The 26790-nt window shown below is 61.0% G+C and overlaps 1 protein-coding gene across 1 annotated transcript; it reads right to left on the reverse strand.

Annotated features, from left to right (window-relative positions):
• Positions 1 to 1199: 1199 nt before the first annotated feature.
• Positions 1200 to 26790, reverse strand: KIF19 (kinesin family member 19). Its single transcript, XM_047080974.1, has 20 exons — positions 26752 to 26790; positions 25046 to 25126; positions 13757 to 13867; positions 13028 to 13115; positions 12603 to 12739; positions 11220 to 11345; positions 10679 to 10873; positions 9326 to 9472; positions 8001 to 8123; positions 6404 to 6569; positions 5510 to 5684; positions 5177 to 5375; positions 4299 to 4569; positions 4083 to 4204; positions 3473 to 3606; positions 3126 to 3231; positions 2838 to 2934; positions 1955 to 2349; positions 1611 to 1770; positions 1200 to 1374 (listed from the first exon to the last, which is right to left on the reverse strand). Exons 1-20 carry the CDS (start codon positions 26788 to 26790, stop codon positions 1244 to 1246), a joined length of 3003 nt encoding a protein of 1000 aa, XP_046936930.1. The 3' UTR covers positions 1200 to 1243.

Genomic DNA, 26790 nt, shown 5'->3' on the forward strand with positions numbered 1-26790 from the left:
CATTGATGGCCTTCGGCATGTGGGAGGCGTGCCACGAATGGAGGTGCCTCCGTTGGTCCCCTGGGCGGCCAGGTGCGGTGGCCTTGGAGCTGGGGTGGCGTCCAGGGGAGGGGTGGTAGACCAGATGCTTGGTTTCAGGAGCTGATTTCACAGCTGCCTCGAAGGCAGTGCTCTTGGTTGAATAAACCGATGCTCAGCGAGCCGAGGGGATGATTGAACTACCCAGCCCCCCGGGTAAAAACAGCCCAAGGATGGTCCCAGAGGTGCGGGGTTCCCCCACCTTTCATTAGGTTTTCTCGAAGGTCCCCACCCCCACATGGAACAGGGCAGGTAAGGGCAACCAAATGGGCCAGCCTGGGGAATCTGGGGGCCTCCAGGACCCCTTGCTGGACTTTTTAGCTGGGCAATTTCTGAACCCTGACTTCCAGAGGGTGCCCCCCTCCCCTCAATTTGGCTAATTAGGCTTTGTATGGTCCTGTCCACCAAAAGACTCTGATCTTTCATGGGGCCCACCCTGAGCAGGTGTGAAGGCTGGTGGGAGGGGGCATGAATGGACCTTGCTAGCCCCACCCTTCCCGGGGAGGGTCTAGAGAAAAACTCCTTTCTCCCAGGTATTTGTAGGTTGATGCAGTGGAACCGGCCAGGTGGAGATGGGGTGTTGGGGAGGGAGGGAGGAAGGGAGTCGGATTGCCTCTGTATCAGTCACGAGCACCCCACATTCCAGACAAGGTCTAGATTCCAAAATAACCATCAAGACCCAAATGGGATTTTATTATTATACTGCCAAGTAACAAAACCAGATATCCTTCTCTGCCCCAACCATAGTATGTGAGGTGACTGAAGTGACCTCCCCAACCATCCAGGATGGCCTTGCCCCAGACTCGAGCCCAGGGGCCCTGTCCCCACTAACAGCTCCCTTCACCTCACCACCCTTCCACGTCCAAGGCCGAGTCTGGCCGCACGTCTCTACAGGGTTTTGGCAACGGGGTTCTATTCAGGGCAGGGAGGCCAGGAAGTCCTGTCATCCTGGCCATGCTTCCTGGGCTCACCTCCCTTCCCCAGTGGCACCGAAAGCATGGAGGTGTTGGGCGGGCACCCTCATGATTCCTGGGCCTCAGGAGCCCCAGCCTTCTGAGATCCTGAGCGCCTGTTCGCAGGTCACCCCCATCCGCCCAGCCTCCACCTCCTATCTTCTGCTACACCCCATCCAGCCTTGGGGGCAGGAGGGCAGGTTCCAGTCCCCTCAGGTATGCCGGAAGCGTCCGTCTTTGCCATGGGTGCTTGCGCCATGAGGCAGGCGGGGCCCACGGGCAGCCCGTCGGGAAATACCAGCTGGGTTGGAGGGAACAGCGAGGGGTGAGGAGTCCCCAGGGCCTGCAACAGAGAAAGGGCCGGGAGCAGGGGGTTAGGAATTCCTCCCACTCCCTCTCTGGTCATCCAGTGGCCTTGAACTCCTCAGGGGCACAAGCCCAAGAGGCCAGTCCCATAGACGTTCTGTGAGAGCCCGGTTTCCAACCGTGGACAGCCATAGGTACAGGGAAATCAACACGCCTCCTTCCTGGGCTGGCCAAGGGCTCCCCTTCCCCATTCCGCCCCTCGCTGGTACTGACCCGTGCTCTGGCTTGGAGGGAGTTTGACCTTGGCCAAAGGCAGCGTGACCTTTCCCAGATGCCGGATACCAGGTGCTGGGTGTCCACACACGGGCACCCTGTGGTCCGAGATGCTCTCTGTGGGACGGGGCCCCAGGAGGTGTGTCTTGGGGCGGGAGAGCTGCGGTGGTTGGAGAACAGTGGGGTGAGTCGGAGCCGTATGGTGTATGCCCCCATGCCAGCCCGGGGGACAGAGGCATGGAGGGTGGCGCAGGGCTGGAGGTGCCCTGGGGCCTCTGGAGGAGTCCAGGCTCTCATCCACAATGAAGGGGCGCAGACACCCCATGCCCTGTCTTTTGCCTCACCCCTTGCCCCGTGACCTCAAAGGACCGGGACCTCCGTTTCCTCTTCTTGGCCTCCAGGGACTCCTCCCGTCTCTTGCCCGGGCTTTTCTTCTGGCCACGCATCCAGGGCCCGGGGCCGTCGCCGACAGGCCCGACTGCCTGGGATGGGGCCTCGCCTGTGCTGCTAGACAGGTTGTCCTCACTGGCAGCGTGCTGCAGCGTGGGGCTGGGTGGCCGCTTGCAGGCCAGAGGGCCGGGGGGCTGCGAATCGGCCTCACTCAGCGAGGGCAGAGACAGGCTGCTGCACTCCATCGCAGGTGCCAGCAGGTGGCGCCCCTCGGCGCCCAAAGCCCGCGAGCGCCGCCTGGCCGCCTTCACTGAGATGCACTTGGTGGCCGTCAGGATCTCCTTCTTCTCTGCAGCGGGGAAAGGAGCACCCAACCTGGGGTCAGGATCACATATTCCTCCCCCTCCCTCACCTCCAACGCCCCTCCTCTGCCGAGACAGGAAATGAGTAGAGCCGGAAGGCCAGCTCTCCCACTTGCTTGCTGCTTAAGAAACCGGGGGGCAAGTTTCCAAGCCTTACTTTCATCTGTAAAGTGGGGATGGTGACATTAACCCCAGAGGGTCAGTGTGAGGATTAACTGAGAAGATGGGCTTAGCCTGCAGTCAGAGGGTAGGGATTCCATCTATATTTGCTATTATAGTTATTATCGGGGGAGGGGGCGGGGGGGCATGATCCTAGGTGCCATGTACTCCCCGTTCTAACTTCTGATTGTGCTGTCAGCTCTCTGTGTGTCCTTGAGCCGGTGGATAATCCTCTCTGGGCATTGGTGCCTCTCTTTACAGAATGGGTAGCACCAAAGTTTCAATGGTGCCAGGCTCAGGCTGGCAGGGGGCACACCTTTGTAGGACAAGGGGATCTCTGATAGGTTCTCACTGCTGTCGGGGGAAGAGTTGATCCGGCTGCTGAGGCTGACCGGGCCATCCTCAGGGGGCACCTGCAGGTGAAGTGATTGAGAAGAGAAAGGCATTAAGACGCCCCACTCAGCAGAGACAGTGCGGCCTCGGTGGGGGGCGGGGGGGGCAGTGATGGCCATTTTGGAAAGGCTCCATCCCAACCACGGGCGGTCTACCCTGTGCTCCCTCCCCCCAGCAGAGGATCCCGGGGCCAGTGGTGCTCAGTGCTCACCTCCTGGGTCACCAGGCCGCCGATCTGGATGGGGGGTGGGGTGGGCACAGAAGAGCTCTTCACGTGCCAGGCCCGGGGACTGGCTTTGAACACGCGGTTGGCTTCACTGAGGTTGGCAGAGGCGGACGAGTGGCTCTTGGCCAGGCTGGTCCCATTGAGGTCCCACCCCCACCCCGAGGGGAGAGAGAACCCAGGAGTTCGGGCTCCAGACGTGTGCCTCCCCCTCCCTTTCGTTCCTGCTCCTTCTCCCCCAATTAGCTCTAGTCTGGGTTGGCATCCCTGGGCTACGGCTCAGCAGGTGGTGGCTCAGGCCGGCAGGACGGTCTGGACGTGGTCTCTGGCCTCACCTCTCCGTGCTGAGGGGCGGGAGGATGCTGTTCTGCAGGCGCTGGACCTCAGAGCTCAGAGTCTTCACGCTCTCCGGGTCAGACTCCGGAGTCAGCGCGGTTCCTGCTGGGGCAATTCTGGGCAAGGAACTGTCCTGGGGAGGGAAGGTGGAGGCGGAGGAGGGCAGTCGGAAGACTTGGTCCTGGACCAGGTGACAGCACAGGGTGACAAGGGCACACAAGGTGCCCAGGAGTTTGGGGAGAGCAGTGGGCTCGTGTTCTGGCTCACAAGGGATAAACGGTGGTCTTCTGGTCACTTCCGGGGGCACTGCCTGATGTCCTGGTCTCTTGGGAGGGCGTCTGGGGCCACTTGTGATACCTCAGATAGCCAGCCCTGACCCTCACACCCTGGGTAGGGACAAGCGCTAGAGAAGAATGCCCCGGGACGGGGACCTGACTCAGGCTGGGCAAGGCTGGGGTTGGGGTAAGAAGGAAGGGGAGTGAACTCCCTGGGGCCCCCGCCAGCCTGGTCCCATTGGCACCCCAGCTACCTGCGGGCACTGCCTTGGGCACGAGCCCCTCCGCCAGCACCTGTGCTCGCGCGCATGCGCAGGCCTGCCCACGCGCCCACCTGGAGGGCCCTAGAGGCCACCCGGTCCATGATGGTGGCCCGCTCCAGGCTGCCCTCCTCCAGCTCCCGCAGGTACACTTCATACAGGTCCTCCAGGCGTTGCGGGACGGCCAGGTTGTAGTCTGCCGGGGGGAGGAGCGGGGCTCAGCGCGCGCCCTCGGGCCCGCCGCGCGTCCGGGGCGTGGGACCTGGGTGGCTCGGGCGCGCGGGGCCTACCGTCGATGATCTGCCGCTGGCCTTGGATGATCTCGTCGCAGAGGCTGCGGTGCTGCTCCAGGCGGCGCACGGCCTCGCGGCGGTGGCGGAGCGCGCCGTCCCGGAGCAGCGCGTGCGACTGCATCTCCGTGTTCTCCACCTCCAGCTCGTGCACGCGGCACAGCAGGCTGAGCACCTCGCGCTGCTCCTCGGAGCCGATGCGCCGCGGCAGCGTCTCCTCCAGGCGCCGGCCCCGCGCCCGCAGCTCGCGGCAGCGCTGCTCCAGCGCCAGCTAGGGGCGGCCGGTGGGGGGGGGGGGGTCGGCGCCAGGCGGCCGGGCCCGCGAGCCGCCGCTGCCCCCACGCTGAGCCCGTCGGCGCCCCTCCAAACCCCCGGGCTCCCCCCTGGGCCGAAGCTCCAATCTGAGGCCAACCCTCGAAGCCGCGTCTTGGGCCTGGCGACCAGGGGCTGGTCCTAAATGGCCCCTCCGCGCCCACCGCCTTGCCACCCTGACCGCGGCCTGCGCCTGGGGCCAGCCCCGTGGATATCTGCCCCAACCCCGGCCCGTCCGATGCCCTCGGGGCTCATGGCACCGTGAAGCCCCTGGTTAGGGTGTGCGCCAGAACAGAAGGAAAAGATCTGTTATCTGGAAAACCCTAATTAAAACGGGACGACCACTTCGTGGGTATGCGAAAGGCATTGATTTCGTCTTTCCAACAACCCCACTAAGACTGCAGCGTGACTACTCCCCTTTTACAGAGGAGTAAGTGAGGCACAAAGAAGAAATTCAGCGAGGTCACAGAGGGGCAAAGGCCTGAGCTGCCCCCCTCCTTCCCCCCCCTTCCCCCACCCCCCAGCCCCTTCTGGACTCTCCCTGCCCCGCCCCCAGCCCCAGACACCTTCTGCTTCCGCAGCTTCTTCTGCTCGCCCACCAGGGCAGCAATGCTCTCCCGGGCCGAGGCCACTTCCGGGGGCTCCAGGGTGTCTGGCTGGTCATCGCCCGTGTCTGAGTCCTTCTCGCTGTCGTCCTTGGTGTAGGATTCCTTCCGCTGCTCCTCCCGCCATTTGAGCGCCCTGCGTGACTTCTCGTGCTCCCAGCTGCCGCAGCCGCCACCCCCGGCAACGGGGGAGTCAGACCACGGGAGGGGGTGGGGGGACAGCCCGCAGCCGCAGCCCCCTCTGTCCCAGGCCCCGGCTGGGACCTGGACGGCGCCCGGGCAGGCGGTGCTCACCCGGCAATGGTGAGCAGGTGGCGGGAGGTGTCGATCTGGACCTCCATGGCGCGGTTCTCCAGCTCCAGCAGCTGCCTCCGAACGTCCATCTGCTCCTGGAAGGCGCTGATGAGCTGCTCCCGCAGCTGTCCCATCTCGGCCTGCTCGCCCTGCTCACTGTGAAGCTGGACCTCGGCTGCCCAGAGGATGGGATGGGGGGGGGCAGAGGAAGTGAGTGCAGGAGGGACGGTCAGGTGGGGAAGTCTGGGCCTGGGTCGCCCCCCCCCCTTCATCCCTTTCTTCCCAAACCATTTCCTGTCCCACCACCTCCTCCCAAAAGACCTCCTAGATTGCTGCCTCCTCCCTCATCCCACCCCCACATCGAGGCTTCAGGCTGTGACCCAAAGGTGATTCTCAGCTCCTCTGTGTGAACCGGGCTTCCGCTCGTCCTTCCAGAAGCTTCATGTCAACTATAAAGAGGTGCCCCCTAGACACTTTACTGCCATCTGTTGGACAGCCATCAGAGCCAACCCACAAATCTACCAGAGGATGGTACTCGGTCCAGTGATGCTGGGCGCGGCCTCACAGCCCTACGCTGTAGCCCCAGAGTGGTGCCCCCCGCAGCTAAATGCTCACACATCTGTCACTTTGTGTGATCTCACCCAGTCTTAATTACTGTCAAGTCTCTGAAACGGAGATGAGGATTCCACCTGACAGTTGCAGGACGGGAGGCTCAGAGCAGTTGAGTGAGTAGCCCAAGGCACCCAGCCAGAAAATGCCCGAGTCTGGATTTGAACCCAGCACCGCCTGACCCTCCCCCTTCCCCTCCCCGAGGAATTTGAGACCCAGCACCGCCTGATCCCCCCCCCCCTTCCCCTCCCCGAGGGCTGCCTGAGCTGGGCTCCCAGCACACACCTTGGATGTGGCGGATGTCACCCCGCTCCGGCCGGCCCCGGGCCCGGCCCCGCCCACCCTGCTCATCGATCTTGCACTTGAGCCTCTGGATCTCGCCCCGCAGGTCCGCGATGATGCTGGTGTACTGGGCGATGTGGTAGGAGACGTTGAGCAGATTCTGTTTCACCTGCAGAGAGCACGGAACAGGGCAGAGCGGGTACAGTCACCCCAGACACTGGGGCCTGCCTGCAGGGCCTTCCCTTCTCTTCTTTCCCTAGGCTTCCTGAATGATGATAATGGCCCCACCCTTGCTTCCAGCCCCCCAACCTATCCCACCCCCTGCCTCTGCCAGACCCGTGCTCCTAAAATGCTGCTTCTGCTCATCAACTTTCACTGGCTCCCTACTGCTCCGGAGAAATGCTCTGGTTCCTTCACTGGGGCCCTCCGCTATCTCGATTTTTTTTTTTTTTTTTAAAGCACTGTTCCATGAATGTTCTGCTCTGGTTGAGGAACTGTCCTACTGTCCCCACCACTACCACAGACACCGTTTCCTTCCTGCCCTTGACACCTCTCCTCTTACTGCTGCTGGCCCTTCTGGACTGTCCTCCTCTTCCTTCAGAGTCCCACTCTCAGTCCCCAAAGTGCCCCACCGAGTTCTGCCAGCTCACCCCCACCTCCCTGTTCCCTAGTGGCCTCAGCAGGTACTGTTGTCTTAGTAACATTCTGAATTATCAGTGAGCTTTTTCAAGGACATGCCTCCTCCTCCCATTAAGTTCCTTGAGGACTGGAATAAAACTGAAAGCCCCTGGACAGTAGCTGACAAAGTGCGGGGTCGGGGGAGTGTTCGCTAAGTTCTAGCTCTCAGGCGGCGCACATTCCCACCCTTCCACCCACGCGGGTGGAGAGAGACTTCCAGGATGCCTGGCGGGGGGCTCAGTCGGTTGAGCGTCCGACTCTTGACTTCGGCTCAGGTCATGATCTCGTGGTTCTTGAGTTCGAGCCCTGAATCAGGCTCTGCGCTGACAGCTCAGAGTCTCGAGTTCTCTTTCCCTCGCTCTCTGCCCCTCCCCCCACTCGCGCTCTCTCAAAAATAAGCAAACTTTATACATGTTAAAAAAAAGACACTTCCTATAGCAGGTGGTGGGGATTCTAATGCATTTGCCTGAGGGTGACTCCGAAACCAGGCAGGGCCACTTCTAGTCTCAGTGCCCAGCTGGGGAGTCATTTAACTTCCTTCAGCCTCATTTCTCTAAACCACGAGATGGGAGCATAGTAAATCTGGCCTCACTTGAGCAACAAATGAGGTGACGTGTGAAAGCGCTCAGATCGGCCGCCTCTGCTGGCCTGTGAGGTTACGGGCTTTGAAAATGTAAACGTCTGAACGGGTATCTGAAGACGAAAATGGACATGGAAGGGGATAGGGGCAGGGGGCACATGACCTTGAACAAGGAGAAGGGGGCCCTCGGGAGCGGTGCGCTTCCCGGCAGGCACGCAGGTGTTGAGCGTGTGGGGAAGGGCGTGGGGTGACATTGGACTTAGGGAAGGAGGCCAGTGCCACGGTGGCTGGTGCCAGAGAATGGGGTGGGGTGGCAGGAATCCCTCCTGGCAGGGCCCTCACCCTGGTCTTGATGTTCTTGGCCCGGCCAGCGTAGGTCAGGGTGTTCCGGGACTCCTCAAAGGCGCTGCTCGCGGGACTGATGTGGGCGATCATCACGGTGCGGCTGTTCCCGCCCAGGGAATCCTGGATGGCAGGGAGGGCGGGCTGCTGTCAGCCGGGGAGCACCTCCCTGGGACCCTGCTCCTGCCGGGCTGTCCACGATGCCCTCCACGAGGTGTGCTCTCCTTCGCTCTGTCACACGCACACTCACAGATGCTCGCACTCACCCACAAGTGCTGGTGTTGGGCCTCACATGGTCTCCCCTGGGTCCAGATGTTTCCCGTCCCCCTGCTGTCTCTCCTCCCCACTTCCAGATTCTTCTCCACATTCCCATTTGCAGATTTCAAGTATCTGATCCAGGTCAGGGCCTCCCGGCTTTCCCTTTCCCTCCCCCCATGAGGAAAGGCAGCGAGAAGTGCCCCCCCCTTCCCATCACCTCTGGCCTTTCAAGGGGCCCCCCGGCCCCCCATTTCTGACTGCTGATGGCACTGTTGTTTCAGCTGGAGTGCGAGACGGGGGATGGGGACCCCTGTATGAAGGCTGAATGTGGCCTGTGGCCACCCCCTCCCTTGCTCCGTGTGAACAGCCCTGGGGACGGGCGGGGGGAGTGGGGAGAAAGCTGAGGCTCGATTGTGTCACCATCCCCACCTCCCGGTGGCCTGTGGGCACAGTAATGGGGGCGGGCTGACACGGGGCTTAGCTAACGCCGCAGTTGCGATATTAGGCCACAGACTCTGTCTGGTTCCTCCTTCCAGCCTGTATTATCCTGGGCCTTTCGGAAGGTTACTTAACCCCTCTGTGCCTCAGTTTCCTCATCTGCAAATGGAAATAGTATTTCCCCAATGATGAGGTTGCTTCAGGAAGAAAGAAGCCAGTGGAATGAAGCACCGAACACGGCCCAGCCAGGGGCGGGCCCCAAATAGCAGACACCTGAACCCCCCAACCCAGACAGCTCTTGGCTCCCTCAGGCCTGCAGCCCGGTGCGGGGGAAGGGGGGTGTCCAGTGCATGGCCTTTCCCTCCCCGTTGCCCACTCTTTGGTTAGGGTCACCAGGGAAAATACACGACACCTGGTTAAATCTGAATTTCAGATAAACGATGAACGATTTTTTTTTTTTTTTTTTAGTACAAGTATATCCCAAACGCTGCACGGGATGTACTTCTACTCACACAAATTTCGTCGTTTGTCTGAAATTCCAATGTCGCCGGGCGTCTTGTATTTTTAGTTGCTGAATCGGGCAGCCCTGCTCTGGGGGCCCGGTGCCCAGGCGGGGCCACAGCTGGTACCTTCAGGAGCCGCGTGAGCTTGCTGTCGCGGTAATTGATGTACTTGTTGCTGCTCTTGTCGCTCAGCGCGTTGATGCAGTTGCCCAGGGCCAGCAGGGAGCGGTTGATGTGGGCCCCCTCCTTCATGCGCTGCCCACGGTTCTGTGTCTGGGGGCGGTGAGCAAGTGGGCAGAACCAGGGCCCTTGTGGGGCAAGGGGAGGGGCTTCACCTGCGCCCTGGGTGGTCTTGGGTGGGCCACAAGCCCCTCCCCCCTACCCCCACCAGGGGCCTGGAATGTGGAGGTGCCCCAGGGCCTGGTCTCTTCAGGGTTCAAGAAGGTGAGAGAACAGGAAGGCCTCAGGGGAGAGTGACAGACTGGAGGCTTCAGGGGAGGGCCGAGAGCCTGGCTCTTTGTCCCCCCCCAAAGACTGGCCCCATGTCACCAAGGAAGACGTGGAGGGAGGCTGAGAGCTGGCAAGACCACAGGCACGTGGCTCTAGAGGGCGCCCCGGGCTTCGGGGGTGGGGTGGGGGTGGGGGTAGGAGGAGGTGTGTGTGTGTGGTGGGGGGTCCCCCTCCTGTCCCTGGGCCTGCAGGGACACTGTCAATGCTGAAGAAGCCCTGCTCAAAGCTGCCCGGCCCCCCAAAGCTGGCGCACCTCCTCTCCCAGGCTGCTCCCCTCCCCTGGGTCCCTCCAGGAAGCCCTCAGGCCTTCCTGGCAGAGAGGAGTGTGTTTCTTGAACCGCCCCCCCTGTCTCAACCCAATTCCACAAGTTCAAACATGAAACCCTCTGAATTCTCCCCGGCCCGATATCCTGTCCCTTGCATCTGCTGGCAGTGACATCACCTGGCCTCATCACTTGGGTGACCGTGAAACCTCCCGGTTTGCCTGAAGGACGGGGGCCTGGCCTACCTACTGGGTACTGGGTGCTGTTGGGCCGAGGCCGCAGTGCCAGGCTGGCAGGGTGAGGATAGGTGTTCTGAGAAAGGGTAATGGACCCTCCTCTCTCCCCAGCGTGGTCGGCAGGGCCCCCTGAGTCCGGGGATGTGTATCTCCCCTGCCCCAGCTCCTTATGTGGACTCGCTCATTCCCAGCGCCCCTCCTCCTGGGCAGCTGGTCTCCTTGCCTGGGGAAACCCTCCTCATCCCAGGATCTTTCCCACAAATAGCCAGGATACCCCACCCCACCCCACCCCTTCCCCTCATGCACCTCTGTGACATTCCTCAGTCCCTTACCGAGGGGGAGCCCTCACGCCTACCCTCCCTAGATGGCTTCCCCAACCTGATCTCCTGGGAAGCCAGGAGCTCAGCATCCCTGCCCTCCCCCCAGGTCCCCCCAAACATTCTCCCCAGTCCTGGGGGAGCTGACCTCACCTGGGAGGCACGCTCAGAGCCAGCCAGGTCAACCATGAACAGGCGGCCCTGCCGCACTTCCTGCAGGACGTTTTTGACCCGGCTGCGCTGGCGCACGGCCACCTGGAGCACGGCGTGGGAGCGGGAGGACGTCTGGTTGGCCGCCGTGGGCTCCTGGGTCCTCTGCCGGTTCCCCTTCATCAGCAGCTGCATGATCTGCGTGGAGAGGTGGGAAGGACGCCACTCCTGGGGATCTGGGAAGGACGTCCTTCCTCTTAGAGGTTGCAAAGCGGCCCAGGGTGGGGATGCGAAGGGGCCCAGGGCGGGTGGGCGGGCTGGGAGGTTGCTTATCTGGTTAGTCCCCAGGGGCAGCGCAGCCAGGAAGGGCATGAAGTCAGGGGCAAGCGCCCCCTGCTTGGCAGTCATACAGGATTCTCTGCGTCTGTCCTGGCCCCGGCCCCAGCTGAGCCCCCAGTGGCTCCCTGGCTGCAGTCCCCCGTGCCCTCCTGCCCACACGGGTGAATGTCCCTCTCCACTGCCCCAAGGGTTGCACGAGACTCGCCTCTTTGGCATTGATGGTGGAGACCTCAGTGATTCCAGCCACCTGGATCACCCCTTTGGAGTCCTCCCTCAGCTCTAGGTACCCCAGGGCGGGGTTCAGCAGGTCCCGGATCATCTCATTGTAGATCTGATGTGGGGGGGGGTGTTAATGGAGACTAACCGCAGGTGGTCCAGGCAAGGACCAGGTTCCCCATCCCTCCTGAGCAAGAAAGGGAGAGGAGCTCGCACATTCTTAGCCCCAGCCTGGGAGCCCCAGGCTCCTTTCAGGGAAACTGGTTAAGGAGAAAGACCCCTAGGGCGCCTGGGTGGCTCAGTCAGTTGAGCATCTGACTCCTGATTTCGGCTCAGATCATGATCTCCTGGCTCTGAGTTGGAGCCCCGCGTCAGGCTCTGTGCTGAGTGGGGAGCTTGCTTGGGATTCTCTCTCTCTCTCTCTCTCTCTCTCTCTCCCTCTCTGCCCCTCCCTTGCTTATGCTCACTCTCTCTCTCTCAAAATAAATATTTTTTTTTTTAAAAAGGAGAAAGACCCCTTCCTTTCTATGGGGTGGGGATAAGGCAACTTCAGCGTCCACAGGGAAACATCCGGCTGCCAGAACCTCGGATAGAGAAACCCTCAGAAACAAGTGGGATCCCCTGTGCAGGTGGGCTGGGCACCGGGCAGAAGATAGGGACCTGACCGATGGCCAGCCCTGCCTGTTGCTAGGCGACCCTTATGCTACTTCTCCCTGCAACCTCCCCTCCCCCCCGAGTGCATCTTGCTGGCTGAGTCAACACCATGCCCCTGGAGCAGTGGCTGGGAGCAATCACTGCCCTTCCTGAGCTGTCACCCAGGAGATTAGCAGCTCCTGGAGGGAGCCAGGGTGGCCCGGAGCCGGGTGGAGTGCGGCCCGCTGGCTTTTCTGGCCTCTGCACGCTCCCACCACTGCTGTCCCATCGGTGCCTGGCAGTCGCACTCCCGCGGGGTGGGCACGGGAGGGGCTGTGGCCGGGGAACCCAGGCCAGTGGGCTCAAGCCTGTCCAGGTACTCGGGTCTTACCTGTACCCACGCACACAGGGTTCCTGGAGGTGGCCTGGCAGGGCAGATACCGCTTTAAGGCAGGGGCCCTTGATGATGGCGAGGTGCTGAGGTGTGGCATCGTCTGGGAGGGTGGCTGAGGTCTTTGCTCAGGGACAAGGCTACTTTGGATTGTGGCAAAAGGGGCAGGGCTTGGTTTTAAAGCTCTAGGATCCTGAGTTTGACTCCCTGCTCCCTCACTTACTGTGTGGTGTTGGCCTGGTTGTGTAACCTCTCTGAACCTCGGGGTTTTGGCAAAATGGGGCCAACGGAATGTGTGTGGCTGCCCTACGGGCCTCTCGCTGAAGCTGGGGCCAGGGGAGGGCTCACCTCCAGGTAGGACATGGACACCTCATATTCCATGTCATTGCTGGTCTCCTCAATGGCACGGAAGAGGTCGTTGAGGGTCCGAACGTAGATGCCAGGCTCACGGTCCGTGCCTAGCATAGTGTAGGTTTTCCCACAGCCTGGGGCAGAACAAGGTGGTGGTTAAGCTGGTTGGGGGCCGGAAGCACGGCTCAGCCGGACCAGGGCTCTCCCTGCCACACCTGAGTCTGTCCCCAAGGCCGGACCCCGCAAATGGCCAGGGAGGTGGGGGGGGGGGCGAGGAGGATGGCATTCTCGGCTGGGGATGGGGCCTCTGCGGCCAGAGGGCCCTGCGGGCATTTGGATCAAGCCACATCCTTGACTCCTGCTTCAGCTGAGGCCAGGGGGTCAGAAGGGGCATACGGTCCTGTCCCAGGGTCTCGCCTCACCTGTGGGGCCGTAAGCAAAGACAGTGGCGTTGTAGCCCGAGATGACGCCTTCGATGAGGCTCTTGGTGGTGGCCTGATACACCATCTCCTGCAGGGAAGAGGAGATTGTCAGGGGCCTGGTGTACAGGCAGGACAGAGCTCACACAGCCACAGGCATGTCCTGGCCCCGGGGGCAGGAGCAGGTTCTGTTTCTGGGGCTCTCAGCCCGAGAAGTAAGGGCGGGGAGTGGGGGGTGGGTGTCTCTGCTTTCACCAGCCTGAAACAGAGCTCGGGACACCTGAGACACCTGCCCCCACTGCTGGCTCCTGGCCCCCCGCCCCGAGGACGCATTACATCTGCTCCTGGGAGCATCCCCCAGATGGACAAGAAGAGGGGTATCTGGGAGGGTGTCGGCTTCCCCGAGACTCTCCTCCCGGCGCCAGATGGGCTCCAAGCACCTTCCGCCAGCTCCTGGGGGCGGGGCCAGCCTGGGGGTGTGCCGTGTGGGTGCCTGCGGAGGGTGGCGTCCGTGCACTGACTCAGGTCTGTCTATGCGTTGAGGCTGGGCACAAGCCACGAAGGCGCACACACATTTGCACGCACGGGGACGCGGGTACCATGGAGGCCAGGGAGGAAGTGGTGGAGGGAGGGCTGAGGGTCCACGGCCGGGTCGCCTGAGGGCTCCCTCCCGGGTGGGGCAAAGGTTGGAGAGGGGCTCCTGCATGTCCCTAGGCCCGGGCCCTCCCTCACCTGGGTGGCGGTGAAGTCAAAGGCCACGTCAAACAGGTAGGACTTCTCCCGGGAACGGTGTGCTCGAAGGATATCATCGGGGTCCTCCATTGGGTCCATGAGAACCACCATCTGCAAAGGTCCCCGAGGGGGCTCTGGCAGTCACCCGGGAGCCCCAGGCCCACACCAATGGCAACACTGACCTCAGCTCTCCTGGCCCAGCACACGGGCTGAGCAGTGGGAGGGGTCCTGCTGGAGGTCCTGGAGCTGCGCAGCCCCAGGCTCCTGAACCCCAGGCTCAGCCCCTCGGGCGTCCGATCTGGGCGCTGGGCTCTGGATGCCCAAAGGGGAAGCCTCCCTAACAACTGACAATGTGTCAAAGGAGCTGATGGCGTCATGGTGCCCCAAGCCAGCCAGGCCCCAGACTTGGGTGCCCCAGGCCCCTCTACCAGAGAAGTAGGACCAGTAACAACTGGTACATTTGCTGTACATTTATTCTGGGTCAGGACCTACTTTATGCCCTTTAGGTGCAGGGACTTGCTTAACCCCCACTCCAAGGCCGGGCGGTAAGGCCCATAATTATTTCCACTCTACAGACGAGGAAACCGAGGCCCAGAGGAGTAACTTGTCCAAGCTCAGCTACCAGAAGCAGGAGGGGGATCCCTGGACTCAAAACCTGGGATCTGGGTTCAAAGCCTGCAGCCCCCTCACTGCCTCTGCGTGGTACCTGAGACCCTGCCTGCCTCACCCCTCTGCGCCCTGCCCCCAGGCAGTGGGGACACCCAGGGGTGGAGCACAGGGCCGCTGGCTGCTGGGTGACAGAGGTGAGGGAAGTGGGCTAGGCTTGGGGACTGCCCACGTGTGTCAGAGAGGGGGGGTTTGGGGTGACTTATCAGTGGTGCCTGCAGCCTTGACCCTGAGCTGGGGGTGGATGGAGGGACCCAGGGTTGGAGGCGAGGATGAGGGTACAGGTTGGCCATTCTGGGCTCCCTCCCTGCAGGGTAGGGGCATCTGTGCTCTGTGTGTGGGGGAAGGTGGGGTGGCTGGGGGATACACAAGGACCTCACCAGGTTCTTCCTCTGCTCCAAGGGTGATCAAGGGGCCCATTTTCCAGAACAATCTCCAAGCCCACTCCACACCCAGCACCACTCTGCCCCTCCCTCGGCCCAAGTGTCCTGGGTGTGCTAAGCCTGGTCCCGGACTCTGAGGACAGGTGCAGAGGAAGAAAACTGGGTCTTGGCCAGAGGCTCTTGGCCTAGGGTAGGAGCGGGAAGAGACGGTTCCCAGACTCACGGAAATACCAGAAGACATTCAAAGCTGTGTGGGAGGGCTGGAGTCGGGGGTGGATTTAGGACGAGGCAGGGCAAGGTCTGGATGCCCATCCTACGTCTTGTTAGCAGCATGGCCTTGTGTGAACACTTTAACCCGCCTGGGCCTCGGTCACCTCCTCCACCAGATGGGACAGGTATATCACCCGCCTGCAGGACTGTGAAGAGCCCAGGCGATAATGTGTGTGGCGGGTACGGGCACCGCACCAGACACAGACTAAGTGCTCAAGGGACAGCGTGGGTGACGCAGGTAATGGGCCACCCCACCCTCACCATGGAGGGGGCCACCAGGGTGCCACCGACTCTGCGCCTGCCTGAGTCCCCCCAGGAGCGGAGCCTCCAGGTCAGGTCCCTGTCCCCCGCCCCGGCCGCTCCATCGAGGTGCCCCCTGCGAGGCGACTCTGTGTTGGGGAGCGCCTCGGCTTGGGAGGGACATCCAGGGGAAAACGAGTCTCAGCTGCGCTCCAGGGCCGGACTGTGGTTAGAGCCAGCATGACAGTCCCACGGCAACTTTTACTTACAGGGGGAGGGCAGGTGGTAATGAGGGACGGCGTGGGCGCCTTTACACCCAGCCCCTCCTCCCGGTATGTAGTAACATCGGCTCATCTCCACTGAGCCCTTTCCCATGAATTCATAATTATTGCTCCCAGATGGGGACATCGAGGCCCAAAGTCGTGTAGCTAAGGAACGGTGGGGCCCTGGTGGTCTGTGCTCCTGGGCACCTTTGTGAACCTGCTCTGACACACGCTACCTGCTCGTTCGGGGGCCGTGCCGGGTGGGGTGTGGCAGTGGGAGGGCCTCTCCCCACCAGTGAGGCCCCAGCACCCCCACTGCGCACACCAGCCCTACCTAACCAGACTCTGGAGATGAGATGCTCACCGAGGAGGTAAACTGAGGCCTAACACAGGACAAGGCACTGAGGAGGACGGGCTGTCCTAGGACCATCCCAGGTTGTACAGTGACTGCGTTCCCTTCCTGGGTCAGCGGGAGAGCCAGGGCCACCGCCAGCCCTGAAAAGGGCTGGAGAACAGACAAGGCGGCGGTGGGGGGGGGGAGGGGGGGGCCGGGAAGGGGGGAGGGCGGTCACTCTGAGGGACAGAGGGAGCTGAGGGCAAGGCAGCAGGGGCACACCCCGGAGCCCAGCCCAGCTCCGTGGATTTGGGAGATCCACAGTGGGTCCCTCTGGGTGCACCCCCTTTGAACACCAGGATTTAGGAGGCCCAGTCCTGGGAAGGCCACAGCCTGGGACTCCTGCCACACTCCTGTCATCACTTAGGTGTATGATGCTTCATCGCCTGGACCCCTGCGGTAGGTCCACACCCGTGCTCACTGCGTGCAGACTGGTCTAAGACCCTTGGGGTCCCAGCAGGGCCCTCTCCTGGGAGTCTCACGGAAGAGAGAGAACAGGGAAGATAGCGCAGGTCCCCGGGAGGAGGCCAGGCTGCAGGAGTCTCACCCGGGAGTCTCATCCAACCAGGTAATTTCAGGTAAGCCAGTGGGGGGTGGGGGGCGGGGACGGAGGCTGGAACAGCTCCAGACAGGCTGGGCGGGGGGCTTAGTGCGGGGTAGGAATGGGGTCGCTGACTCGGCCCCCTCATAGCTTGCCAAAGCCGAGGTGGGCACAGCAAGCTGAGTGCGGGGTGCCTGGGCCTGCGCTGTTACTGGGGTGCCCACCTGTCCCCAGCCACCCCCTCGGGGCTATCAGCCTCCTCCAGGATCCAGTTCCTGTGTGAGGCCCTAAAGCCAGCGGCATGAGCCCTGATCAAGTTGCAGATCCAAATGAAGATAAAGCTGCCTCTGAGTCCCCTGGCACGGGTCCCAGGGGGATGCGACAGGAACCTGAAGGAGGTCTCCCCCCTCGGGCGCCAGCCCTCCTGCTGATGCGGGCAGGGCCGGCTGCCTGAGGGGCGCCCCCCCCCCCCCCCCCCCGCAGCGGGCCGCACGCACCGAGGCTCATCGCCCACCGATCACCTTCAAACAATCTCCGGGCACCACAAGTTCACGGCACCCTGGACATTTGGTTCCTTTGATATCCAGGCTCCTGAATCAGTACATTGTCAGCACAGCTGCCGTGACCCCTCTTAAAGAGGCCTTTGTCTGGGTCTCCATCTGCCCGGGCCCCGGCCCACGCCCCACGCTCCCGAGCATCGCCCCCTATCCCTCTCCGCTCTGGCACACAATGGAGCCCTTGTGCCCCTCGGCCAGGTGAGCTGAGCCACGGGGAGGGCTGGGGACGGGCCCTCGTGGCTGCCGCCCCAGAGAGCAGCACGGGGAGTGCAGGTCAAGGGAAGCTTCTATGTACCAGGCAGTAAACTGGGGAGAGAGAAAGTGACATGTGGTTTCCCCATGTCTGACTTTACAGGAGGCAGTCGGAGCACAAGGAGGGGCACTGATCCAGCCTTGCCACTACCGGAAGGCTTCCTGGAAGAGGTGGTGCCGGAATCGAGTTTTAAAGGACGAGCAGGCGGGGCGCCTGAGTGGCTCAGTCTGTTAAGCGTCGGGCTCTCGGTTTCAGCTCAGGTCACGATTTCCTGGTTCGTGAGTTCCAGCCCCACGTTGGGCTCTGCGCTGACAGGGCGGAGGCTGCTTGGGATTCTCTCTCTCTGCCCCTCCCCCGTTCACTCTCTCTGTCTCTCTCAAAATAGACCAACAAACTTAAAAAAAAAAGAGAGAAGGGACGAGTAGGAGTTGGCAGAGAGATGGGAGGTGAGGCGAACATTCTAGAGAAAAGCGTGAACAAGGCTATGTGGGGTGAGAGGCGAGCTGTGGGTAGTGGTTCTCAGCTCAGAAGCCCTGGGGGTGGGGGGTTCTTGTGAGAATGGCAGGGTTGGGAAGAGAGCTCAAGAATTTTCCCTCCTGTCTTCACCTCCTGGAATCTCCAGAGCACAGGCCCGAGATGGCCACAAGGCGAGCCATCTGGGCCCCCTCCGTGAGCACACGCTGTCTGTCCCCGGCTGTGAGAGGCCCCTGTGCGGCCTCCAACGTGCCCCCTAAATGTCATCCTGGCCGGCACCCAGCATCCGCCCAAGGAACGTTTGCTGAATAAAGCTGCCTTTCCGAGGACCCCCGTGTGTTCCAGGCTCAGTGCCGAGTGCCTTGCACACATTGCCCGTGTGCAAGGATCAGGTGCCCGTGATCCTTTCGTCGTAATGAGGAATCAGATAGGTAAGGTGCCAAAGCTGCACCTGACAAGGACAGAGCTGGTTTGACGGAGGGCTGCTGGGTGTCAGAATCCAGGGTCCCAACCACCAGGCCGCCTAGCGCTGCCTCCCGGGGAATGGGCCGGCCAGAAGCAGCCTGGCTGAGCGAATGCCCGCCTCGTACGGGTTGAACTGTGTCCTCCCCAAATTCAAATGCTGAAGTCCTAACTCCCCCGAGACTCCGATTGTGGCTTTATTTGGAAATAGGCTCATTGCAGATGTCATTGGTTCAGACGAGGTGCCTCTGGAGTAGGGTGGGCCCTACATCCAGGGGGACTGGTGTCCTGAAAAGGGGAGGTTTGGACACAGACACACATGGAAACAGACGACGTGAAGAGACACAGGGACAAGACGGCCATCTGCAAGCCGGGGAGAGAGGCCTGGACGGATCCCTCCCTCGGGGCCTCAGTAGGAGCCAACCCTTTGGACTTCTGGCCTCCAGGGCTGTGGAAAGATCCATTTCTGTGGTTAAATTCTCCCGGTCTGTGGAACTTCATTACAGCAGCCTTGCGAACCATAGACCAGCCAACCGGCCTCACCTGGTGCAGGCGGGGGTGGGGGTGGGGTGGTGGTGGTGGTGGTGGGGGGGGTGGTGGTGGTGGGGGGGGGGTGGTGGTGGTGGGGGGGTGGTGGTGGTGGTGGTGGTGGTGGTGGTGCGGGTTTCTAGAACCCACTTGGGACCTCAGCCAACCCCTCCCGCAGCCCCAAAGTGGCGGGCTCGGCACGGGCACTCCCCTTCATAATCCCCGGGTCATAAATGTTCACACCTACGGCACGCTGGGCACCTGCCTCTGGGAGGCATCAACGGCGACATTGATCATACAGTGCACATGGGGGCCTCCCAACGCTGGGGGGAGGCAGGAGGCCAGGCCAGGAGTGGGGGAAGTGGCCTGGGGGAAGTTCCCCCACTAACTCATCAGAGGCCCCCACTGCCTCCCTCCCAGACGTACTCTTAATTCAGTGCAGATTTTGACCTTTCCATTGTCCCAGACCGTGAGCCCAGAAACCCAAGACCCATGGGGACGTAGGGGGCCTCAGGCTGGGCGGAGGGTTGTCTAATCTGTAAACTATGTCCCATGAAGAACCAGGCTCCTCCCCAGCATCTCCTAGGTGAGAAATACCTCGAACAAAGCATAACAGAAATTCCTGCTGCTACAAACCACTAAGCTGCTCGGATCCGCTTTGCAGTTTTATTTTTTATTTTATTACTATTATTATTTTTTTTGAGAGAGACAGAGAAGTGGGGCTTACCCGAAGTGGGGCTCAAGTTTACTTAATGCGGGACTCGAACTCACGAACCCTGAAATCACGTCCTGAGCCGAAGTCAGCTGCTTAACCGACTGAGCCCCCCCAGGTGCCCAGCTTTGCAGTTTTAACTGGCTCCTTTCTGGCCTTTAAATGGCGCACCCCAGACCAGAGCTCCTCAGTCTCGGCACTATTGACACTCTCGGCTGGATTGCGATGACAGGACCTGTCCTGTGCCCTGCAGGCTGCTTAGCAGTATCACTGGCCATTAGATGCCAGTAACATGACCTTCTCCCGGTTGTGACATTGCCGGTTTGTCCCCTGGAGGGCAAAATCGCCCCCAGTTGAAAACCTCTGACCCAGACCATTCCTTCTCAAGCCTCCAAGGCTGGCAATGAAGACCTCCAAGGGAAGGGGTGCCACAAATCGGGTTTAGGGGTGACCCTGCTGTGTGACGTTGAGGAAGCTGCATCACCTCTCTGGGCCTCAAGTTCCTCCTAGTTGGAAGTCGGGGAGGGCCAACAGGGCCATCGCCTTGAAAGAGGAAACCATACCAATAACTGCCAGCCTCTTCGGGAAGGCCCCGCAGAGAAGCAGAATCTGGGAAGGCCCCCAGATCCCGGCGTGCAGCCCCTTTATTCTCGGGGCACAAACAAGGCAGAGCAAAACAGAAGCCTGATGCCAGGTGGGTATCACCCCTGTCAGGCTGTTTCTGGATTTGTGTTTGCTTTTCCTTTAAGAAGGAGGATTTGTTGCTGGTCATATTTCTAGTGGTAAATGTACCATCCTGTGAGGGCCCAAGAAGGGAGACTTTGCTCCCAAGAAGGGTGTCCCGTTCAGGCTAGACAGAAAAGACCAGAAAGGAGCCTGAGGAGCTCAGAAATCCACCAAGGCTCAGCTGGCTGCTTAGGCCAGGCCGCCACCTGCCTACGGGCCTCTGGGGGCCCTGAGGGCAAGGATGAAGGGAACCATGACCCACAGGGCGCAGATAGGGCTGCACCTCTCACGGGTCTGCAAACACCCTCCGCAGAGTCCCTCAGGGGCCGTGCGGGAGGTGGATTCCCAGGCACGCCCCCGGTTCGCTGAAGCAGCATCTCTGGGGAGATGGGGCCCACGTCTGTGCCTTTTGTTTTTTTTTTTTTTTTTTTAAATTTTTTTTTTTCAACGTTTATTTTTATTTTTGGGACAGAGAGAGACAGAGCATGAACAGGGGAGGGGCAGAGAGAGAGGGAGACACAGAATCGGAAACAGGCTCCAGGCTCTGAGCCATCAGCCCAGAGCCTGACGCGGGGCTCGAACTCACGGACCGCGAGATCGTGACCTGGCTGAAGTCGGACGCTTAACCGACTGCGCCACCCAGGCGCCCCAACGTCTGTGCCTTTTGAACTAGCACACCTGCCCGGCACCCACACAGCCGCTAAGTGTGGGCACCCTTACGTGAGGGCAGCCTTGTCCCCATTCGCCAAGAGGTGGGAAACGACCCAAACGCCCATCAACTGATGTGGGGCCAACAAAATGTGCCGCATCTATCCCACGGACGAGGACTCGGCCACAGAAACGAAGGAGGTGCCGACGCCTGCTGCCGTGGGGACCACCCTTGAAAACACAGTGCTCAGCGACAGAAGCCAGACGCGAAGGACCACAGAGTACAAGATTCCATGTATATGAAATGTCCAGAACAGGTGGATCCATAGAGATGGAAAGTAGATTGGTAGGTGGCTGGGGCAGGGAGGGCGTGGAAAGATGGGCGGGGAGATAGCTTGGCACAGGGCGGGGTGGGGGGGGTTGGGGAGCCCTCAGACCCCCTCCCAGTCACCCCCCACCAGGCTCAGCTCTTTGGGGCAACGGGGCCGAGAAGCATCTGGAAGGTGTGTGTGTAGGGAAGTGGGTGGAAGGCCAGCTGCCCCCACAGCACTCAGTGGCCCTTGGCACCTGTCACCCTGGACTTTCTCCGGCACAGCAGCTGTGTGTGTGGCTGGGGCTCTCCCTTACTCCATCTCCTACAAGCATCTCAACAGCTCTGAGGCGGGGTGGGGCAGGTTCTTAATTCCCTGTCTTCTGATGAGGACAGAGGCCCCCCACCAGGACCTGAGGGCCCCGGGCGTGGCCCCTCAGACAGGACCCTGGGAGGGCAGGGGTGACACGCGGCTTGGAGCGGATAAAGGCTAATTATGGGATTACACATATCGTCAGGTGACTTAAATCCTGTAGGTAAACAGCCTGGAAGGCTTGGAGGAGGGTCAGCAGGCTGTGGGCTTGGTTGGGGGTGGGGAGTGGGAGGGAGGAGGTGGAGCTTCTGCCCTTCCCCCCCCCACACACACACCCGCAGCCTCTCAGCCTGCACCTGCTCTCCGTCTGTGTTCATCCATAGCATCCCCAAGGGGTCTGGTGTCAGGGTCCGGTCCCACCCCCGTGCTACTAGGAGACCAAGCTCCTCCAAAAAGCCTTCCAGGAACACATATGTGGGGAGGTGACCATCTGGAGACCCCTGGGCTGAGACTCTGTCTGGCACCGGAGGCAGGGACGCAGGAAGTGGGCCAGGAGTCACCTCTAGGCTGGAAACCATCCTGCATTTCAGCCCTTACACAGACTAACACGTGTTAAACCCCTACTGTGTGCCAGGCGCTGGGGAAGCGCCGTGCGTCCATCAGCCCACAAAATCCTTCAAAGAAGGTGTTACGATTTGGGTCCTGGACTAAAAAGGGGGCCTTAAGACCACAAACCTGCCAGGGTACCCAGACCGTCCCCTTTACAAATCTACACCCTCAGCCTAGCTTCCCCAGAATCCGGGCACACGGGCCTCTGATCCCCAAGGACACTTTGCCTGTGGGAGGGTCCCCCTTGCAGATTCTTGTTGCTATAACTTCCCGCGTCTCCAGGAGGACAATGCCTAGCTCTAAGGGAGGCTGTCCTCGGACCCCTCACAGTGGCCCAAGCCCATGGGTGACGGAGTTCTCAGACCACCTCTCCCAACTCAGGACCTCCCTGCCGCACGGCCTCCTTGCTGAGGCTCAGGAGGCTGGGCCCTCAACAGTGACCTCTGGGCTCCCCACCCCCAAGCCTGTGACCGCACCAGCAGGGGAAAAGCCGCCCACCCGACACAGAGAAAAGGCAGAGCCCGGAACCCCAGGCCAGAGGAAGCTGAGCTGGGGAGCCCTTCTGTGGGGTCAGGCCACCCAGGTCATGACGGCCACAAGCAGGGGAGCGACGGAAAGCAGTGGGTACAGGGAGACTCTGCATCCCAACTACACATCTGCTTTCGAGGAGGCAGGACACTGGGAGGCCGCCTGGACCCGCGTGCATCTTTGCTCCCCACCATGGTGGCCTGGGGGCGCTCCCAAAGTCACCCCACTGGCCCGCCAGGCTTCAGAACTCAGGAGAAATGGACAGCGTTAAACCCACCCGCTGGCCCATCAGTGAAGCCGCTGGAGCTGCGTCCCCGAACCTCCCTCGGGGCCTGGCAGACAGATCGTGGGGGTCACTGGACAGGGACAAAGGTCTGGAGATGGGAGACAGGTCAGAGTAGGAGGCAAGGGAAGAGGGCTGTCCGTTTTGTCTCTTGGACCCCGTGGCTTCACCTCCTACTTGCGAGGGCCTTCGCTGTCAGCGGAGGGATGGCTGGGTTTTAGGATGTCCCCGGCCTGCCGATTGCTGTGGCTATACCCAAACCGCAGGCCAGGCGAGCCACCTTTGAACCCAGTGCGGATAGAAGGAACTCGAGGCCAGAGGCCCAGCGCTCTCCCTGCAGGACCCAGTGTCTATGTGGACAGCCCCGAGCCCACGCCACTCAGACGACCCTCCCTGCATCTGTAAGCTGACAAAGGGGCAGCCCTGTTAGGATGGCCCAGGCCCAGAACCTTCTCAGAGACACGGTTTGGCCAGATCGGGCCGGACCCTCCCTCTCCACTTGCAGGGACAGAAAGGAGCCAGTGTTTGCCGTGTGTGGGCACACAATGGGCTGTTCCCTAGACCAGAGCCTTTCCATCAGCAACAGTTAATATCTGTCAGCCTCCACTCCGGCCAGGAGCCAGGAGCCGCAGAGAAAGAGAGCCATCATTGTCCCAGCCCCGAGGACCTGATATTCTTGGGGACAAGTTGGACAAACAGGGAGTGGCCCCTGCCTGGAAGGAGGCTTCTGGCTCATCAGGATGGCCCCTCTCACTCGGCCGGTCCGACAGCTCTGGGGAATTGTCAGTCACTGATCGATGATGTTAGCTTACAGCTATTAAGCCCCTACTGTGTGCCCCTACCAGGCACCCGGGAAGCACTGAGCATACTTGAACCCACAACGACCCTCTAGAGAGGACATCATGGTTGCTGCCCCCCACTTACAGATGAGACAACTGAGGCTTCTAGAAGCAACCCGCCCGAGGCCACACAGTCAGCAAACGGCAGAGCCTACTCAGCATGACTGTTGGGTGTATTCATCCTACTCCCACCGGGCCTCCCCAGACGGATGGGGTCCTTCCAGTCACCCCCTGCTGTGCCCATCAGAGCTGAAGGAAGAGGCTGGAGTGGGTGCCTGTCCCCAGGGGAGCCAGAGGCCCTACGGTCTGCCTCCAGCTCACTTCTCATGGCCCTCGGGCTTCCCGAGCCCTCCCCTGCCTCCCCAAACAGACATCCTGGGCCATGGTCTAAGAGAGTGTGGTCTGGCCCCTGCCACATCCTCTGCCTCACCTCACACCTCTCGCCCTCTCTCTCCTGCTTGAGCCACACGGGCTTCTCCTGCTACCCAAGGGCATCACAATCCCTCCCACCACAGGGCCTTTGCACAGGCAAGGCCCTCTGATTGAAATGTCTCCCTTCATGCACAACCTAAGTTCCCTTTTCCACCTCAAGCACCGTCTCCTACGGGAGCCCTCCCCGACCCCTGTGCTGGGTCAAGTCCCCCTCACAGCACTATGCGTTTCCTTGAAGCCCCTGTTGGGGTTGATTCTTTGATTTTGTCTCCCTGTACCGGACTGTAAAGTAACGGAGTGAGGGCAGGGTTTCCAGCTCCGAGCACTGCCCCCCATGTGTCGTGGGTACATGATAAATATTTACTGCCTCCTGTGCAGACGACGTGGGGCCTGCCCCGCTCACCTCATCACAATAACATGAGGACCAGGAGAACAAGCAGGCATCCAAGGACTTTGCAAAACATGAACCAGAGGTAGGCTTTAGCCCTAGATCACGTAAATATGTGCTCTGTGGGTAGCAGGCATGTCGAGGTGGGGAAGTCACGTCATGGGCACATGGAAAAGTGTGTGAAAATTTTATGGCCGGACTGAGGAGTTCAGGGCCCATCCAGGCTAGGGAAGCTTTCAGCTGCGTTTGGATCAATCTGAAAAGGCTTCTTGGAAGAAGAACCCTGGTTTGCTTGACGATGTCACCCATGAACCACTGAGAGTTCAGTGGATGGGGGAAGGATGATGCCTCAAGCCACGCGGACCCTTCCTCCCCCGCCTCCCCTCCGGTGAGCAGGTACCTGTCCCACCAGGTATCAGCAGACCCCTGCCCTGCCCTGCCCTGCAGCTCCTGGCCACAGCCCCGGGTACCTGCTCATCCACTTTATGGGCGATGAGGGTGGCTCCTTCCTCCAGCTCTGCCACGCTGATGGGCCGGACCCGGAGCGCCACCTAGGAGGGAAGGCCAGACGCCTGAGATTAGATGGAGGGAGCTGGCTGGACAGACAGGAAGATGAAAGGACCCCAGGGCTCCCCTGGGCGAGCCCCCTGGGTTCTCCTCTCTGCAGGCATCCCAGGCCTCCTTGGTCTTAAGGAAAACTCAGGGGTTCAAGGCCACCACCTGCATGGAGGGGAGAAGGACCACAGCATGCAGGTTGCATCTGAGTCTGCGAATTTCCCCGGGGAGCCCGGGCCTCAGGGAGAGCCCCAGGGGAGACAGCAGTCTGCTTCTCCAGCCTGCATCAGTCCCACGCCCAAATTAGGCACCTGCAGCTCCCCAAGGCTTTGAACTTGGAGCCTCGCGGGGCTGGCTGGTGGGCAGGTTGGGGCTGGGCCCAGGGAACTTCACCGTGACATCCCGACAACCGCGGCCACATTCCCACTGAGCACAGCGCCGTGAGAGTGAGAGAGCACAGGGCACCGAGAGAGCACAGCCAGGGAGAGACGATGGGTCTTCATCCTGTGCATGGGTCTCCCCCAAAGTACAAGGGGGTGCATTTCTTCTGACCAAGGGGAAATCTCTTGCTGAATGCGTACATATTGCTAATAAGACCCTCCGAGGGACCTCTGCTGTCTGTCAGATCATCTCTACCGGCCCCCTCAGCCTCTGTGGGGAGGGGGGAAGCAGGAGGCTCTCCATCGCTGCCCTGGGGGCACGTCACCCATGTGGGCCAAGGCAGCCATTTTCAAAGAGACACATTCTGAACCGCCAGAGAGAATATTCCAGAGCCTGGGGCTTTCTTGGGGCTGGGGTCCAGCTCCTCTTTGGAGCCACAAGCTCACTCTGCAGAGGCGGGGTGTCTGGGGGTGACATTATCCTCCGGTTCCATAACCACCCACCTGCTGGCGACGAAAGCCTCCCTTCCCAGGCCTCAGAAGTTAGGGGATGGGGAGAGAGGTGGGAGGGGTGGTGGCCTTGGGGTCACTGAGCCTCCCCCTCATCGTGTCAACACGGCATCGTTGATAACCAGGGGTCTGTCTTCGGTCTCTACCTGCCTCCGGGATGCCTGCTCTTCATCTGCCCCAGACCCCAGGGCTCAGGGAAGAGGGCTGGCTGCTTCCAGCACTTTTAGGAAATACTGGACGGTATCTGTGTGGCAAGCCAGTGACCAGCCACTCTCAACCCCATGCCAGCTCCTCACGTATGTGGGGGCTCTTTGTCTACCTGTGACTCCCAATCCCTTTAAACTCCCAACCCCACGAGGTCAGGGGACAGCTCTGGTTCCCGAGGAAACCCCCACTTTCCCTTCTCTGGGCAGGTGGATTCAAGAGTTGACTTTTCTAGATCAGAGAGCAGTGTTGCCCCAGAGACATATGCACAAGCTTTGGGGATGGGGTGGGTCCCCTGGCGGGACGGTGTAAAGGGAGGGTGGGGTTGAAGCTAGGCTGACTTTTCAGGCCCCGGCGGGATGGCCACGGTGCCTTCCTTCTGCCGTCCAGGACTTGGGGAAAGTTGCCCTGGACAGTCCCATCCCTTGTCCTCAGTGTCCTCTTAGTGGTGGTGAGGGTACAGGTGGTGACGCCGAGTCAGGGTCTGGGTGTCGGGGGCGAGGAGGAGGAGGGTGTCGGGGTCTCACCATGAGTTGCTGGTCCTTGGAGTCCCTGCTGTCCTTCAT

This window comes from Lynx rufus, unplaced genomic scaffold (genome assembly GCF_022079265.1).
Source record: "Lynx rufus isolate CCGP_SWC_20201006 ecotype Redwood Valley unplaced genomic scaffold, mLynRuf1.p SCAF_18, whole genome shotgun sequence".
Classification (NCBI taxonomy): Eukaryota; Metazoa; Chordata; class Mammalia; order Carnivora; family Felidae; genus Lynx; species Lynx rufus.

Bases quoted from the DNA above. Each gene is read 5' to 3' on its own strand.
- KIF19 (XM_047080974.1), bottom strand. From the start codon at position 26,790: ATGAAGGACAGCAGGGACTCCAAGGACCAGCAACTCATG. The intron at 5,376-5,509 runs GTGAGCACCGCC...CGGCTGCGGCAG, and splicing joins CACCTGCTCACCATTGCCGG to CTGGGAGCACGAGAAGTCAC. The intron at 4,570-5,176 runs GTGTCTGGGGCT...GGCCGCCCCTAG, and splicing joins AGAAGCTGCGGAAGCAGAAG to CTGGCGCTGGAGCAGCGCTG.